The sequence below is a fragment of the Calonectris borealis genome, chromosome 8 (assembly GCF_964195595.1).
Source record: "Calonectris borealis chromosome 8, bCalBor7.hap1.2, whole genome shotgun sequence".
NCBI classification, from domain to species: Eukaryota; Metazoa; Chordata; class Aves; order Procellariiformes; family Procellariidae; genus Calonectris; species Calonectris borealis.
In genome coordinates, this window is record NC_134319.1 from 19,968,874 (window position 1) to 19,985,533 (window position 16,660).

Genomic DNA, 16,660 nt, shown 5'->3' on the forward strand with positions numbered 1-16,660 from the left:
CAGCTCCTAGCATGGCCAGAACCATCAGTGGTAGCATGGCCTTTGCCAAAAGCACAAGCCATGCTTCTGTGGAAATGTGACAATGAATCAGAAGTTCAGCGTTGCATTAACATCTTTTGTTCTGGAAACTAAAATCAGATTAAGTCCACTGAATGCAGTGTGGGATTTTGTTTAGGATATTTTGGGAAAAAGGGCAAAGGAATGGAGTAGGAAAGTCCAGTATATTTTACATTGTAAAAACAGAAAAGTGATTCTTTGCTTTTCCTGTCCTCTGAGAGTCCTCTTGGTTCTTATATCAGTAGAAAGTACCATGCTAAAATAACATACATAAAAAATATGTACTCTATAGTATGTCAGAAAGGGTCACACTAATTGTAATCTTGTTAAGAAAAGCGTGCCGCCCCCCATCCCTGGAAGACAGATGCAGCAGAGTACTATGCTATTGCAAAGGCCAAATGTCTGTATTTTAATAAGTTAGAAGAAATCCAGATATGGAAGCCATAAAGTCACTGAAATGTTAACAAGTTAATATATTTTAAAGCAAATATAACACAGTGTACACATAAAAACCATTTAATACAAAGTGAAAACCATTAGATGCACCTACTAATGCAGATTTTTGGTTATTTTCAGCTCTATCACTGAAACTTGGAAACAATGCTCTTCATTTCAGTTACACCAGGTTAAGTGGTGAAACTGATCTATAGCAAGCAAATCACTGCCTTTTCATTCACCAGGGAAAGCCAGCACCACTGCAACTGACAGTCTCTCCAGAAGGGCATCCAAATGAAACAGGCTATGCACATTTGCCCCACTTGCTAAGCTATACAGGAAACCAGATCTGGACTGATTGCTGCTTCTGAATAGTAAAGCTCAGTAAGTGCATCCTTGCTGTACAAAAAAAAATATTAAAGTGACAACATAGAAAACTGGCAACAGATAACCATGTCTGCCTAAAATATACACACATGATACATAATTATGGGCCATGCTGGCCAGTACGTAAGTCTGTTCAGGAGCAAAGCTTTAATTGCACAAATTAGAAAACTGAACAAATGCTTTTACAAAGCAAAGCACAAGCTTTGGTTTATGCTTAGACAGTGAACATTAAACCTTCCATTTTTATTATAATGTCTATTATGAAAAATGGCTCTTCTCACTGCTACATGCAATAATTGTTTCTCTATGAATAAGCACTCCATTCCATACAATGAAATGAAGCTCAGTGTCTTATTCAGTGAACCCATTAGCTCTCTCTAGACTGCGAATGCATTAAATCTTTATGAAAAGCTACTGAATTACAAAAAGTTTGACTTACTTCCTTCACAATTCCCCAGCCCTCCCCCCCATTTTTAAAATGCTGCATATATAAAAATAACTCCAGTATGGCACAAAAGTGGGATTCTCAAAGGAAGGCAAAGGATAAAGGAGCAAGGGGAAGCCTCCACTGGCAACATCAACAAATTGCATACAGTCCAAGAGGAATTTGCACCCTATACAAAATGAGCTTCCCTGTGTTCCAGTTCTTGAATCCTTTTTGGTCTCAGTCTCTGGTAAGTAGGCTTCAGATCTGTGGGGTGAATATCCTCTGAGCTAGTTTTTAGTTCATTTGTGTTTTGTTCAGGATCACCTGATGGAAGTGCAGAGCTCCTAGCCAGTTTCACAGTATTATCCTGGTGAAGCACAGAGCTAGCACTGGTTGGTGCACAAGCTTTAGCAAAAGAACCCTCTTCATTTTGTTTTGATTTGTTAGAGGGTGGTTTATAAAATGTCCCTGGGGGTGGCTGCAATGTTCTTGGTGCCCTGAAGGCAGCAAGAGGATTGGTATCAGGACCATTCCCTTCTGTTGCTGTCCTTCCAGACCTGACAGAAACAGAATATGGCTTACTAGGAAGAATGGCATTAGCTGGATTGTTACCAATGCTGCATGATGAAGATAAGGCACCTGCAGTTCCACTCTCAAGTGCTCGGTTCTCCTGGGGCACATTAGTCACGATCATTGCTGTCCTTGCTGTGATATCATACTGTTTATATTGCTTGTCCCAAGTTTTCCGCAGCATCTGGGTGTCGTAACAAGGAAGTCTGCAGCAGGTATTAACAGCAGGGAGTGCCTTCACCTCTGAAACTTCTTCAATAGTAGGGCTCCTGCCAAACTTCTCTGGACTTACTGCTCCTACATTTCGTGAATTTCTTTCATTCAAAACACATGGAGGAAGTATTCGGTCTACAGGTAGGCTCACAGGGCGAGTAGCTGGTTTTGTTCTCGGAACCCGCAATGGAACTTTGGCAATCTGACGGTTAGGTTTTGCAGGAAATAGGTTAATTTTACAGCTGTCTTCACCTAGAGAAACAAATGAATCATTGTCTCTCTCTGAAACTGGACTCACAGCATCACCTAGAAACACACAAATAGATGTGACTGGATCTTTGCACCAAATATAAAGAGAAGTCAGCAAGACTTTTGCTAACAGAACATGAACTTTATTAATGATCCCTTGGTAGTTGGTATTTTAAAGGGATAACAGTTTTTAGGTATACCTTGAATACATACTAGGAGTGTCCTACTTTAACCAAATGTTAGCATTTCAATAGCAGTAGAACACATACTGTACAGATGTAACCAAGGAAGACACTAAGGAGAAAACAGGCAATGAGACACTGCACTTTTTTTTTTGGCTGGTGCTTTCCCATCCCTGAATATTTTCAGTTTTAATATGTTTGAAAATGTTGTACTGTTAATGTACAGGACATGACTGAACTGGTAACACCAGCTGAAAATCAGTATAATTACAAGGGATCATGTATAGTTACTCCTAAATAAAGTAGATTAAATCATATCTAGATTAAAACAAACCACTGTAGTAGCACAGGCAGATAAACAGAAAAAAAATCTTATAGAAGATTTATGGTTAGGTTAGCAAACCTGGCTCTTTTGGAGCAGAAATATTAACATCCAAAATTCTGGTAGCCGATGATTCTGTCAGAGAATTACTCTTCCCAGAGACTTCTGGTTTAGTTCCAGTGAGTGGCAATGATACACATTCTGGGGGAAAACAATGGTCAAAACATGTTAATTGCTGGATATTGGTCTGCAGCATCATAATAGATTTCCGAAATCCACAGTCACAACATAATTATCGTTCTTTTTTTTAAAAAGGGAGAAACCAAAACACTGTTCTATTCTCTTGTCAAATACTTTAAGCTCCGATTCCATAAACACAGGTTTTTTGAAAGACTCTAGCAAGATTTAATTCTCTGTTCCTCTTACAAATATAAACAGTATATCAAGCAGTGATAAGCAGATTTTATCGCTTGCTTCTGTCTAAATTGAAGAGCTGTATGCACTATAATCAAATGCATCCACGACTGCTTATTCACCCACCCAAAGACTTAATAAAAGTGCACTAACCAGTTACAGATGTATCTACTTGTTCTTTTGTATTCTTGCTATTGTTCGATTCCAAAAACAATGCAGCTGTTTCTGAAGCTCTGCTTTCACTTGGAGCTATCAGAATACCCTGTTAACAAAAGTCAGAGCAAAAGTAAATGAGAATTCAAGAGGAAAGGCACTCCTTAACAAAAAATCCACGAAGATTTAATAGAAATGTGCTCTGGAACACTGCAGCGTTTGACACAGAAGTTAAGATGGCACAGGTAACGTTGCGGCAGCGCAAGTAAAGTTACTCACCTCCTTTACAGAAACAAATGACTTCCTCTGCTGCTGTGGCTCCCTCTCTTCTGCTGATAAAGCAACTCTGACTGTAATGGCAGTTTCTTCAGTATGAGATGTGCTCAGAAGTGGTTTCAATGAAACATCAAATATCTTTTCATAATATGTTATGAGCAGCTCCACTACCCGGGCCTGATAAGGGTAATCCACAAGTGACGACAAAGAAATTGTAGCATCTGTTTGACGTGGCCTGATCAGAGTTGGGCCAAATATTATTCCAAGGTTGCTGGCTGACATTTTATTTTCATCAGACTGTTCTGTAACCCTGCATAAAGAGGGGAGAAAAAACCCCAAACCCCAACTGTTAGAAGGTTTTACTACTTCAGAAATATTTTAGATATTAAAATATTATCTTATGTCTAAAGAGGCTAAAAGACAATAAAAAACTGAAGATGGGTTTGGTAGACAGGCAGAATGGTTAATATTATTTGTGGCTATTTGGCATTTCTGGGGTTGGGGAAAAGAACGTGTCTCTCATTCTAAGTAATAATATAGCTGTGGCCCAATATTACCCATTTTTATTGGTAGTCATCAGCTTGGTACATCCTCATCAAACATCATCATACAATCCAGCACTTGGAGGACAAGGAAGTGAAATGTAACTGGAGAATGGTTATTATCAGACATGATACAAGTTTCAATTTTCTGTTATTAGCCACAAAATCACAGCCCTATCTAGGTCATATCCTGATTTAAATCACACCCAGGTCCCTGCAGCTGCCACTAGTTACTACTTGCTGACCCCAATGCTAGCTGAGAATCAAGAATAATGGAGCTCAGCTCTTTCCCTCCTTTCTTTCCATCTCATATTATTCTCTCACCTGAGAATTCATTACATTGGAAAAAGAAACAGCATCAGAACAATAAGAAACAGCAACAGAACAATATCTTCCAAGGCATACGTGACTTCTTCCTCTACAGTCATCAAAAGGGTACAAGTTTCCTAGTACGCAGCATGTAGCGGTTTATTTTTCAACATCATCTTGCATTTAAAGTCTTTTCTCACCTGTGAAGGTGTCCAATAAGGTACTGAAGAGTGTTATAGTTTGGTACAGGCAGTTGTTTCAGAAGATCTTTAATTTTAATGATGATCCTATTCAGTTCAATACAGATTGACTGTCTTTTCTTTGATTTGGGGCTAGCTTGTTTAGCATCCAATTCCTCATTAACATTCTGGCTTTCTTTTGCAAGTCCAATAAACTCATTGTAAAGCCGAAACAAAATCAAGGGTTCCGGAAGCTGAAGAAATAAGAACATTTCAAAAACATAGTCAAGCCTGAGTTTTAACTTCTTTGTTTCCTTCCTGTTTTTCTTCAACTTTGTCTGGTCTAGCATCTTTTCTTAGATGATGACATTGTTTAATCCTTGTTCATTAGCTCAAACCACAATTTGTCAAACCCAATCCCAGGTAACAAGAACACTCCTCCATACACCTTTCTCCAGAAATCTTTTACTAGCCCTTTCCTGCAATAGCTTCAAGACTGAGCATTTATCAATACAGGTACAGATTTCAAGAAAGTGATTGCTATGAGGGAGAGTGTTACACTGCATATGCACAAATACCATAATAATAGAGCAGTTATTTATTTTTCCAGTCTTTGACAGTATATTACATGTGGTATCAAGTTTGGATTTTAGGCCACGTAACATTTGATTTTAATAGTGATTTAAGTATTCTCTCAGTATGAAAATGAATGTTAATAAAAAAAAATTACCAAAAAAGACAAAAACCTCAAACCTGACCTGGCTATTTGCATTGCCCCAGCTTAGATAAAAGCAAAAAGTAGGAAGACTAGATAAAACTCAAAATAATTAGTTTTAATAATTAGTCTCAAATAGGGTTTAACTCAGGATTCTGTCTAAAAATGTCTTAGCTGCATGTTTCTAGCACTGTTCCTGCATTTAACATGAACAGGTTTACCTAAAAACCACACCAACAGATGAGCTACAAATGAAGTAAGACCAGAAGAAAACATGTTATTTGACTTCTTTTTTAATTATCAGTCATTCAAAATACAACACAGTGCCTCAAACTGGTACCCCAGTAGTATGATGTATATAGTATGCTACCTTTTTACTTCAGTAAGTAGGCAGAGTACATCTTTTTAATTTTTCAAAAGCACTTAACTTAATGGTGTGATCATAGGATTAGAATGCTCATTTCTGACAGCCAGTGTAAGGAAGAGGACAGGACCATGCAGCTAAGGATTATTCCTTTCAGGGTTAACAAGTTTTCAGTGTGACTCAGTAATTTCACTGGGCAACATCCCAGCCTCATTTTTTCAGATACATACTGAAACTGTTTTGGATAACTCAATCATGAAGCTTTAAAGCTCCATTTTGAAGAGCTAAAAAAACCAAAAGGATGGATAATCCCTCCATAATGAACACATCATCATGACCATCATGAGTGTTTGATGAAATTTTTGTTAGCATATATTAACAGCAATATATTAGCATCTGTCTGCATGAGGAGGCAAGAATATGGGGATGTTTTAACCTTCACATAAGACAGGCAAATTCAGTAACCGGAAAGGTTTTAGAAATTAAAGTTTCACTACAAGTGGATAAACAAAAGTTGTTCTGTGTATGGTACTAATATTTAGAGAGACATTATGCCCACGTGGAATACAGATTGTAATACCAGCAGTCAGTAATCTCACAGCTTTCCCTGCCCCTGTCACAGGCTCCGTGTGAAAATAAAGCAGCCTACTGCAAATACTCAAGGCACTCATTTAATCTTCTGCAGCAGGACTGCTGAAAAGCTTTTTTTTTCTCTCTTGTATTGCAGAAATACACTACGCTACTTTGGTTTTCCATCTGACCTCTTAAGTACATACCTGGCGGAGATACAACTTGAGAACGTTGCTGATATCATGTGCATAGAGTTCTGAGAGCTCAACCAAATCCTTTCCATTTTCAAAAGCTTGACAAAGCTTTTCAACTCTTGATTTGGCTCCATTCACACGATAGATACCCTGAAATTAAAAGACCAGCACAACTCTATTTTAGTTTGAAAGGCAAGTATAAATCACAGATGAGATCAGCAGTACAGCATTAACATCTTAAGAGGGTTTTTTAAAGATTGTTCATACTTAAGTCTTATAAACAAACTTGAGCATACCTTGACATTCAGCGCTCTGCTTTCAATTTCTGACGTACACTTTTTGATGATGAAAGGAATGCCATCAGGAACATTTTTAGCAGCCTGGGCAAATTCCACTCCAAACAAGTGAAGCCTTCCATGAAGTTTTTTGTGCCCACATTGAATAGCTAAAGTCTCTAAACATTTTTTATGGCACGCAAGTGAACACTACAGGGGAGGAAAAAAAAGCACATGGTTTGATACAATCTGACACCATAAGAAATATCTCTGCTGTTTGTGACCCCATGTGTGCAAACAGAGATTTATTAGTCTGTTGTGCTTCTGCTTTGAGTTCACGATGATTCTACGAGCCACAAAGTCTACTTTTTGTACAGAAAAATAATGCAAGTTTCCAAAACTCCCCACTTTACATAAATCCCAAGCAGCAATTTAAACTACTTTTCAACTTACCTCCTCACATTCAGCTCCGTGAAATACCACTAAGCTGTCACATTCCCTGCATTTAGATGGAGCTCTCAGCTTCCGCAGTTTGTGTGTTTGTGCTGCTTTGGACATATTAGCGTTTCTGAAAGGTCCTGGAGAATTTGCAGTTTCAGATGTCAGATCATTTAAACCTGGAAAGAATTTCTCTGTTACAGTCATTCTAATGTCTACTATTGGGATAGGGTATTTATTCTCATTTTTTGGAACCATGCTGCAGAACACAGAATTCTGTAAGTAATAGCAACTATCAAAGTAATCAAGAACATTTCAATCACAAGCAAGCAGAACAATGTTACAGTTTACATAATGGACACATTAACTATCAAATAATCTTACATAAAAGTGGAATCAAATAATCCGTTTTGCATTTTTAAGTATTTCAGTTTTCTCCTATATTAATGGCATGTGAAAATACTAGGACATTTAATTCCAACTACCCTGCAGTTCAGGCAACTATTCATGAAAGTTTCATTCTATGTATTTCAAAATCCTGTACTAGAGGATGAAAGATGACATTATGGTTTGCCCTGTAGTGTTTCTGAAATACTTAAAAAAGAATACTTTGCAGCAGGGAAGAATTAACACACACTCACAGCAGACCCCATATAAAATAAAAAAGAATCACTGATTTTCAGTCACTGATTCTATAACATCAAAATATTTTCTAGAGGATTCTAAAACCAAATAGTAACTGGTGCTTTTTGTGACCAGTTTTTTTCAAGCAATTTATTTAAAATGCTATCAACAACTGAACGAAAATCCTTTTTTTTTTACAGATAAAAACTTAAAATTAACACATACAGTTAGTTGCCCAGAAAGCTTTTTAGAAGCTCAAGTATTGATTAAACAATACCACTCCAAGTGAAAGTTTGCATTCATTAACATGTTGCCATGCTTTAAATCTTGATCTAAATTAGTATTGTTAACCACAGGATTGTTCCTGGACGGCAAAGTATACATTTAGGAAATAAGGACTAACTGAAGAATTTCCTTTACTGAAAGAATTTCCTTCACTGAGCAAATACCCCAAATATTTCAGAACTAGTTTGTGAGTATTGTAGACATCCCATAAAACTATTTCCAATAATCCAGTTATTCAGGTTTCAGTACCTGTGGCAACATTGTCTTTATATAGCCAAAATTAATTTGAAAATTAGAAATGGTCTGGTCAAATCGGGGACAGACATTACCAAACTTGCTTATCTAAGTTGAAAAGGGTAAAATCTCAGTTATTACCCTGAAAATTTGGATCCACTTTTTTCCCAATCTGCCAATTACCAACTCCCCATATCTGTGCACTTTACTTCAAAGTTTAGAAGTGATCTTACATTCCTCAGTGCCATGCAGCTAATTTTAAATGCAAATGTCTGGAGGGAATAGTTAGTGGATCATTTATGTTTACCTCAGGAGGGAGAAAACACTAGAGATGTTCAAAGGCTGCCCATATAGTTAATCTAAATGTATGATGACAATTCTGCACAACTTCATTAAAATGACCTGAACATTATTCTTCAGCTCTCAACCTCAAGTGGATGCACACTGTATTGAAAAACAATGCTGTTGGTAATCACAGCCTTGTTAATGTACTTTTCTTAAGCACATTAAAAAGAAAAGCCACATTCTACAACAAAAAGCATCTTCTGGGGACTTCAGGTATGGAAACAACATTACCACAGTCTGAAGGAGATGGTGGCTCTCTTTCATCAAGATCATCTGCAGATGACATAGTACCAGTGGAAGGTGTTCGGGGAAGTCGTCTTTTAAAATCCCCTAGCAGATGAGAAAAATTTTCAGGAAGCTGTAAGTATCAGTTCCACCCAACTGCTCATTTTCATTACAGGCTCTGTCCAACACTTGCTAAACTAACAATGATGTCTTCATTAATGTAAAACAGTCCAAAGAAAAGATTTCAAATTAGTATAGCAGTGAGTGTAGTAGTACCTGGGCTAGCAGATGGAGAATCCATGGATCGTGACTCGCTGCTTCCCCCTGCACTTTCAGAATCACTGCACATTCCTCCACTCTGGTTGCCAACTGACCATGATCTGAACGGTGGTGGCCCTCGCATTGCTTTTGAAAAGAAAATCCGCAAATTCCAAATGTCAAGGACAAAATTACATTATTTTCTTTTTATTTAAAGATTATGATTACATCCAAAATAGGAAAATATTGCAAAAGTTACATGAACATCCAATATAGTGAAAAAACCCACAGCATATACATCCTGGAGCTTTTACAGGAATAACAAAATGAATTTCAGAAACTTGAGATTTGTACTTTTGCAAAAGACCTGAAATCAATGTAGTATTTACAAAACAATGGATTTTAAATTGCTAAAGTTAATTAAATAGTTTAGTACACTGAGCTTGACAGTACCTGCTGTTATCTCACCTTTCTTGTCAAATAATCCAAGTATACATAGAGGCAGTTTTCCATTTGTCCTTATGCTTAAGGACATAACTGTTTTTCTATAGGCTTCGAACTTTAAAATACATTTTTTTAACCCCTTCAGTGCTACATGTCCGACAGTGAGACACAAAGCACCTGTTTTTTTCTGGTATTTTTAATTAGAGACTGAACTCCAGATGAAACACAGAAGAACTACCTTGAATATCTGTGCTGCTGGAAGATCTCTTCTCTCCAATCTTTTGCGAATGATGATATATCGGGCTTCCCGCATCATCTAACATCTGAGCAGGAAAATCTCCTGAACACTGAGATAAATTACCATGTGACGTATGGACACTGTTGGTTGATTGCTTATTAAAAACCCTTCAGAAAGAAGAAAGTAATTTGATGAGTAAGACAATTAAATGAAAAGCAATTATTTTTTTTATTTCTGGGCACTAAAAATGCTTCATTTAATTGCTGTTCATGAACAGGCATATCTGACATTTAATTATTAAAGCCCAAATTAAAAAAATAAAAAAAGAAGGCTGGCAATTTATTTTTAATTAAATATGTGCAATTTCCCAGTGTTTCCTCACCCCCCATAAATCAGCTTTTCCACATCTCTGCAAGGTATTATGACCATTATTTTGCAGACTTTGAAAAAACAGCAAATTTGTTCATCTAAAGATCAAAATAATTTAGAGGCTATTGCATCCTACTTTTATGCTTTCCTCCAAGAGATTCTCTGCCCAGCCACCAGGACCATTCAGCTATAAACATATAGGCATTAAAATGCTGTGCTTTTTTAAAAGCACAGAAAATATGTTAAAGCTGCCAGAAAGCTTATAGTCAGTCCATTGTGAAAATCTGCTCCAGCTGAAGGAAATGAAGACTTAAAAACATTAAAATTTGCATTTGTCCAAGCTACTGTCCCTTAAATAAATGCAGACCTGAACAATAAAAATGATCACTTCAAGTACACGAAGAATCACAAGGCCATGTCAAAGAAAGCAAAAGATGGAGAGAGGGGAAGAGAAAAAACACACTCCTATAAACAGAAAGAATTTGAAATTTCATGCTCATCAGTTTCTCAGGGAGCTGCACAGTTAAATCCCCCTAAGTCAAAGTTTATGAGTATAGCCTAAATCAGTCTTAAAAGGCAGGAAATTTACAGACAAGAACTAAGAATCTCAGCTTTAACTTTGAATTTCCTGGCTTTTGTTGGTAGACGTCTGACTAAAGCGTTAGGTTTTTTGTATTTAGTTTCCTTTTGAAAGATGACGACACTTTCCTGTAGAACTGTGAAACACACAGATTGGAATGGATATGCTGGTGCTTTCGTGCCCAGATGACTATTTTACAACAAGTTAAAGGTGGAAAAGCATCTGGCATACTGACACGAGGAGTTGTCTTTTTATCTTGTAGTCTTTACTTCCACATTAGCTGTATCTTTAATAGAGTAACAGTAAAAACTGCCATTTCACAGAGGTTGGGAAAAAAAAAAATTAAGTTATAACACAGGGACATGTGGACTCTCAACTTTTGTAGTCACATAGCATGAGACAGAAATCGAGCAACACTTCCTGCCAAAAAGTTGCCAAACAAACAATACGAAAGAAGGTACTGTAGCAGCAAGGCCTGCGGAAGAGGAAAACTACCTCCTCAGACTTTCTAAACTGATTATCTACTGCTGTCACACCACAATACAGCGTTAAAAACTTTTCATATTAACCAGTATCTCCATTAAATAGTAACAATTCTTGTGCAACAGTTGTCAATGTTTTAGCAAGTCTTATTACACAAAATGACATTCTGAATGTTCTTTTACTGTTGAACATGTGTGCCTAGCATTTAATTCTAAACCAAGCAAATGCCACCTGTAGTCTGGGACTCACCCATCAACCTGGGAACTCTGGATTTCAAAAGAACCTGATTCAATAGGAACACCTTCCTTTGGCAAACTTTTCACAAACTCTGAATACTGCTGACCAGGGTCATAGAGTTTGGCACTCTCACAAAGGGACTGACAGTTAACTGGAAGAGATACAACCTGAGCGTGCTGCAGCTGGAACAGGTTAACAGTTGCCTGTTGGGAGAAAAAAAAATTTCAGTATTTGTAGATCATTTACTAGATATTTCACTTGCACTTTGCTCAACCCAAATTAATACCCCAACAGAAAATTATTTAAACAATAAGACTAGAAAAATTCTAGAAAATAGTAACATTTGTAGGGATGGACTTCGTGCAAGATTCCTGAAAGTCAACTGCAAAAACTTCGGTAGTATAGATGCTAATATTCCTCTTCACTCTGGGTTATATTGAATCCTCCAGGTAGCAAAGACAATTCCAATGGCTTCCCAATTCGGGTTGATCAAGATAAACAGCAAGTTTTTCTGCTACTAAAAAGGCATTTTTCATGCTCTGGAGGGAATTTTAGTCACCACTACAATGAATTAGTTGGAATTCCAAACCCAGATGAGCTCTGTATCACCTTGAGACAAAACTCCTTTTTCCAATAGAACAGACTAACTGAACACTTTCTTTGTTAAATTACATGAAACTTCTGAAATATTTCATCACAAGGCACAGACCAGGAAAGGAGACACTGCACAGTTGCTTCTTCAGCTTTGGGGTTGCAAAGTAGTTCGCAATTTAGATATACTTGAACAAGTTTGTCTAAGCTTTCTACTGGTTTTATGGGTGGGTTTTTGGGTTGCTTGGGGAGGGAGGGGTAGATGTGTGTTTGGATTTTTTTATTTTCCGTCCCTGCCCCCCACCCCAGCATTAAATTGTCTTTGTCTCATCTAAAAAAAGTATACATCTATTGGCATAATGCGCTTTTTAAGCTTTTTTAAAAACTGTGTATGTAGATATACTGTTTTGACAATCTTTTGCTTATTTACATGCATTAAATTAATACATTAGTCACAATGGATCCTGTAGTAATTGAGACTGTCATCAAGATTAGCAGGCTCCATGCTGCAGCGTGTTAATATCCATTCTGTGCTTGAGCCAAACATCTTTGCTAATGCACTAATGAAAATAATGGGAATGGGAGCTGTACTCTTAAGCAACAAAGTAATGCCACTGCCATCCATATTGTTAGAGAGATTTTACACGAATTGTGTAGTCAGGGTTCCTGCAAGGCGACAGCTCAAAAAAAAACCCAAAAACACTCAAGACATGTATAACACCCTCCCCCCTTTTTTTTTTTTAACTCCTAACAGAAAGGGAACACCACAAACATATTAAAAGTTTTCCTTCTTTTTCTGTTGGTTTGACCTCTGTCCTTTGAAAACTTTCTATTTTAAGCAGTTAACACTATAGATGGGCCTTTCTCTTACTCTTAATATTTATTTAACTGTGCCAAACATATTTTAAAAAGCATGCTTACAGCTTTAAGAGTAAGATCACACTGGTAAATAAGCTCCCGAAGCTGTGTTAAGACATCACTTTTAAAGCTTTCCAAATCATTTCTTTTTTCTTCAGCCTCTGCCATGCTTGCTTTATAGTGTTCGTTGGCCTCCTCAGCCTAGAGAAAACACAGGTATAAAGGATTGATGGACTACAGGCCTTGATACTAGAAGCAAGAAAAACCCACAAGATTCTTGTAACTGGAGATTCCCATTTAGGATAAAAGCCTGAAAGAGCATAACATAATTAAAATTAAGAATGATGAACAGAACACTTGCACAAACGCTCCCATTGGAAAAGCACGAGTAAAACCAGTGTAGGCTTAACTTTAAAAGCAAGGAACAAAAACTCTTACTTTTTGAAGGGCTTCCTCTTCTAGCCTTCGTTTTTTTTCCAGTTGCTTGCTGAAGTCTTTCACGAAGCTTCCACTTGAACTAAGATGTTCCTCCTCAGCACGAGCAGTGCAGGATTTTGCCTTTTCATACTCATCTTGACGCTGTGTATATAGCAACTTCGCTTTTCTTAGAGCAGCTTCCAGCTCTTGCTGCAGAATGCAACAAAAGAAAAAAGCACAAGAATTAATGATTTTAATTTTCCAGTTATTTAATGTGATGATTAAAGATGCTGTTATGCACAGGTCTGTACACTGCAGTTCAAAGTACATAGTCATAGAAAGATAACCTCTTACAAATACAAGTATGTCATGAAATTGACAGTTCCATACTACATCCAATAAGCCCTATAGATTCTATATGTGATTTTAAGTGCATAACAGCTTAGTTTGAAAGTTTCATCCCTTTAAAGAATTTTATATTGAACACTGTTAGATATGAAAGAAATACCAACCATTTTTTTCTGTTCTCGCTGCCAAAGCTCCTTGATATCTTTTCTTTGTCTATCCAACTCATTTTTCCTTCCGAGAAGAGGCTAGATAGGAAACATTAATAGAGTACATAAAAGGCTTATTCTTTTGAATAATCTGTGCTGTTACAAAACTTTCTAAAAACCTAAACAATATCTTGTTTTTTTTTCTTTAAGCTTACCTGCACAAATTTGTTAGACTGGAGAGCAGCAGCTGTTTGTTGCCAAAGTTGATTGTTCTCAATATCATTTTGAAAAGCATTAATGAATATTGATTGGAATGGCATATAATCCTAAAATTACACATAACAAAACATTAATGTTCTAGGTAAGGTAGAGGTATGCTGACATTCTAAATGTCTATATAATTGAACTAGATTTTAAATTAAATTTAGCACGGTATTTATGTGTGTGTGGAAGTCAGAGTTAGGTATGAATGTAGAAAATGACTAATTTCTCAGCTACATTTCATTTTACTAGGAAAACACTCTGAAAGAGAAGTCTACAAGTCCAAATCACAAAGCATACAAGATATTAGACAGAAAAAAGCATATTGTGAAAACTATAAGGCTATTGTACATTTTCAACAAAAATAAATGTATATAATCCAAATTTTCATAGGAGATAGGAAGACATAAAATACAGCAGATCTTTTAACCAGTGATTTACAGTATAAATCAATTCTATATCAACTTAAAAACCCATTCCTCAACATCCCCAAAGTTTCACTTTTGGGCAAGGCATCTAATACATATTTAAGACTTTAAAATAAAGCCCCTAAGATGTACTCACCTGGTGTCCAACAACAGCTTTAGCAGTTTCAGCCATTTTTGCTAAGTTTTTAGCACACTCCATTTCTGTTAAAAAAATTCACAGTTACTGTTTACACTAACAGTTGTACCACATGCTAAAAGCTTTTTACATTTGTCCTCTAACAGACAGGCTATAGAGGGGACCACCTTCACTCTGTTACACGCCTTTAATTATAGGAAATGTGCAATAGTTCTGTCTACTTCAGCGGAACAGCTACTAATTTAGAAATCACATTATTGACAGTCTGCAGCACAGAGGCCTGACAACAGATTTAATTTCATCATGACAAAGCTGATTAAATGCCAGAAAGAGCCACTCACCCAAGCTAAGCTTTTTTTCTACCCATGCAACTACATCCTTCGTATATTTTGACCATGCTTTAGCATAGGACAGAGCCGATTCAATTCCACTGTCATTTCTTAGAAGCATGCTATCAACCTCCTCTGCTCGAAGATGTCCTGAAAATAAAGCATCGAACACAAAGAAGTGAATTTTAGACGTGACCACACACCGAGAGCAAAGCCAGTATTAGCCAGTTGTGAATGCTTAAGCAGCTCTGATCTTGACTTGGTCTTTAATGCTAGTTGACTCTAAACAGGACTGACAGAGGTTTTAGAACAAATTAAAGGGTCATAGTATTTTATCTGGCATAGTCATATGGTCAGAATAACTTTCTTAAAGAAAGTGACCCAACAAAACACCAATCACACGATGACATACAGAATTGCTTCAGGCCTTGGTTCTTTTTCCCCCCCCCGAAAAGCAACGCAGGTTGGTTATTCACAAAAGCATAAAACCTCTGCAATAGCAAATATTTTACAGTGAAGTTTTAATGGCAGCATAGTTGTAAAAAAGTGACCAAGCAACTTATTTATAACATTTTAGAAGATGAAAACACAGATACAGAATGGTATTTATTAAGAGTAAACGAATGACCTACCTTGAATATCATCCCTTTCATGCAGTGAACCCCCAGACTCCACAGAAAGATTCTCAAAAGACTGGTGTACAAGAAACAAAACATTAAGTTAGCAAAGAAAAGCTCTTACTGGAACTGACAGGCTAGCAAAATAAATGCCATCATCTTTTTTTGCAAATAAAGCAACAAACTGTACTGTAACTCCCTCTCATTTAAGGCACAATACCTTCTAAGCTCCCATAGCTGTCGATTGAGACATAATAAATAGCAAGGGATCATTATATACCTTTAAATCAACAATCTTGAAAGACTGTGATGAAAGAGTTAATTGTTTAACAAATCAGGTTGATATTTAAACAACCTCCAGCTTTTCTTAGATCTCCACCTATCTTTTAAAAAGAATTTCATACAGACCTAATGTCATATACCTATAACAGACACCATTCGACAAGCCATTAGAATCCTGTATTTCTTCCTCAAGGGAATAAAGTTATTTCTCCTAAATTACTTGCAGGTGTGCACTGTAGGCACAATAACTGACTAGTAACACTTGCTAATGAAGCCCTGACAATCAGTACAACCTGACAGAATTTAATCCAATAATGAAAGGAATTTAGCACAAAATTTCATCCCTACCTTTGTCCTCATGCTGCATTTTGCCACCCCTTTAATTGTGCAAGTTGAACTTTTTGTAGGACTGTGCTGTAAATCAGGCCACTGAACAAATTTGAATGAATAAGAAGTTTACCTAGTAACCACCATCCCCTTTTTAAAAAAAAAAAAGCAAAACCCAACACAACCCTACATAATTTTAAGTGAATAAACTACTCTTGAAAACTCAGAAGCAGAGAGCAGGCAGAAGACAAAGGATGAGAAATAGCTGCAAAGTGGCCTTAAGCTTCACAAGAACAGCTTGTTTCCATTTTAGACTTTGGTACTGTT

General features: G+C 36.8%; 1 protein-coding gene across 4 annotated transcripts in view; it reads right to left on the bottom strand.

The window, feature by feature from the left end:
- Nucleotides 1-506: 506 nt before the first annotated feature.
- ARHGAP29 (Rho GTPase activating protein 29) overlaps nucleotides 507-16,660 on the bottom strand; it is a 55,131-nt gene continuing 38,977 nt past the window's right edge. The window contains exons 6-24 of one of the 4 annotated variants that reach the window (XM_075156332.1): nucleotides 15,740-15,800; nucleotides 15,120-15,257; nucleotides 14,779-14,843; nucleotides 14,169-14,279; nucleotides 13,972-14,052; nucleotides 13,481-13,669; nucleotides 13,106-13,243; nucleotides 11,606-11,796; nucleotides 9,925-10,091; nucleotides 9,261-9,389; nucleotides 8,994-9,089; nucleotides 7,287-7,450; nucleotides 6,855-7,043; nucleotides 6,571-6,708; nucleotides 4,737-4,969; nucleotides 3,689-3,995; nucleotides 3,410-3,518; nucleotides 2,924-3,043; nucleotides 507-2,395 (exon numbers count right to left, since the gene is read on the bottom strand). In XM_075156332.1, coding sequence (XP_075012433.1) covers nucleotides 1,494-2,395; nucleotides 2,924-3,043; nucleotides 3,410-3,518; nucleotides 3,689-3,995; nucleotides 4,737-4,969; nucleotides 6,571-6,708; nucleotides 6,855-7,043; nucleotides 7,287-7,450; nucleotides 8,994-9,089; nucleotides 9,261-9,389; nucleotides 9,925-10,091; nucleotides 11,606-11,796; nucleotides 13,106-13,243; nucleotides 13,481-13,669; nucleotides 13,972-14,052; nucleotides 14,169-14,279; nucleotides 14,779-14,843; nucleotides 15,120-15,257; nucleotides 15,740-15,800 — 3,528 coding nt within the window. In that variant the 3' untranslated portion in view covers nucleotides 507-1,493. Of the gene's footprint in view, nucleotides 2,396-2,923; nucleotides 3,044-3,409; nucleotides 3,519-3,688; nucleotides 3,996-4,736; nucleotides 4,970-6,570; nucleotides 6,709-6,854; nucleotides 7,044-7,286; nucleotides 7,451-8,990; nucleotides 9,090-9,260; nucleotides 9,390-9,924; nucleotides 10,092-11,605; nucleotides 11,797-13,105; nucleotides 13,244-13,480; nucleotides 13,670-13,971; nucleotides 14,053-14,168; nucleotides 14,280-14,778; nucleotides 14,844-15,119; nucleotides 15,258-15,739; nucleotides 15,801-16,660 lie in introns of all 4 variants that reach the window. The other 3 variants (XM_075156333.1, XM_075156334.1, XM_075156331.1) reach the window with 3 other exon arrangements.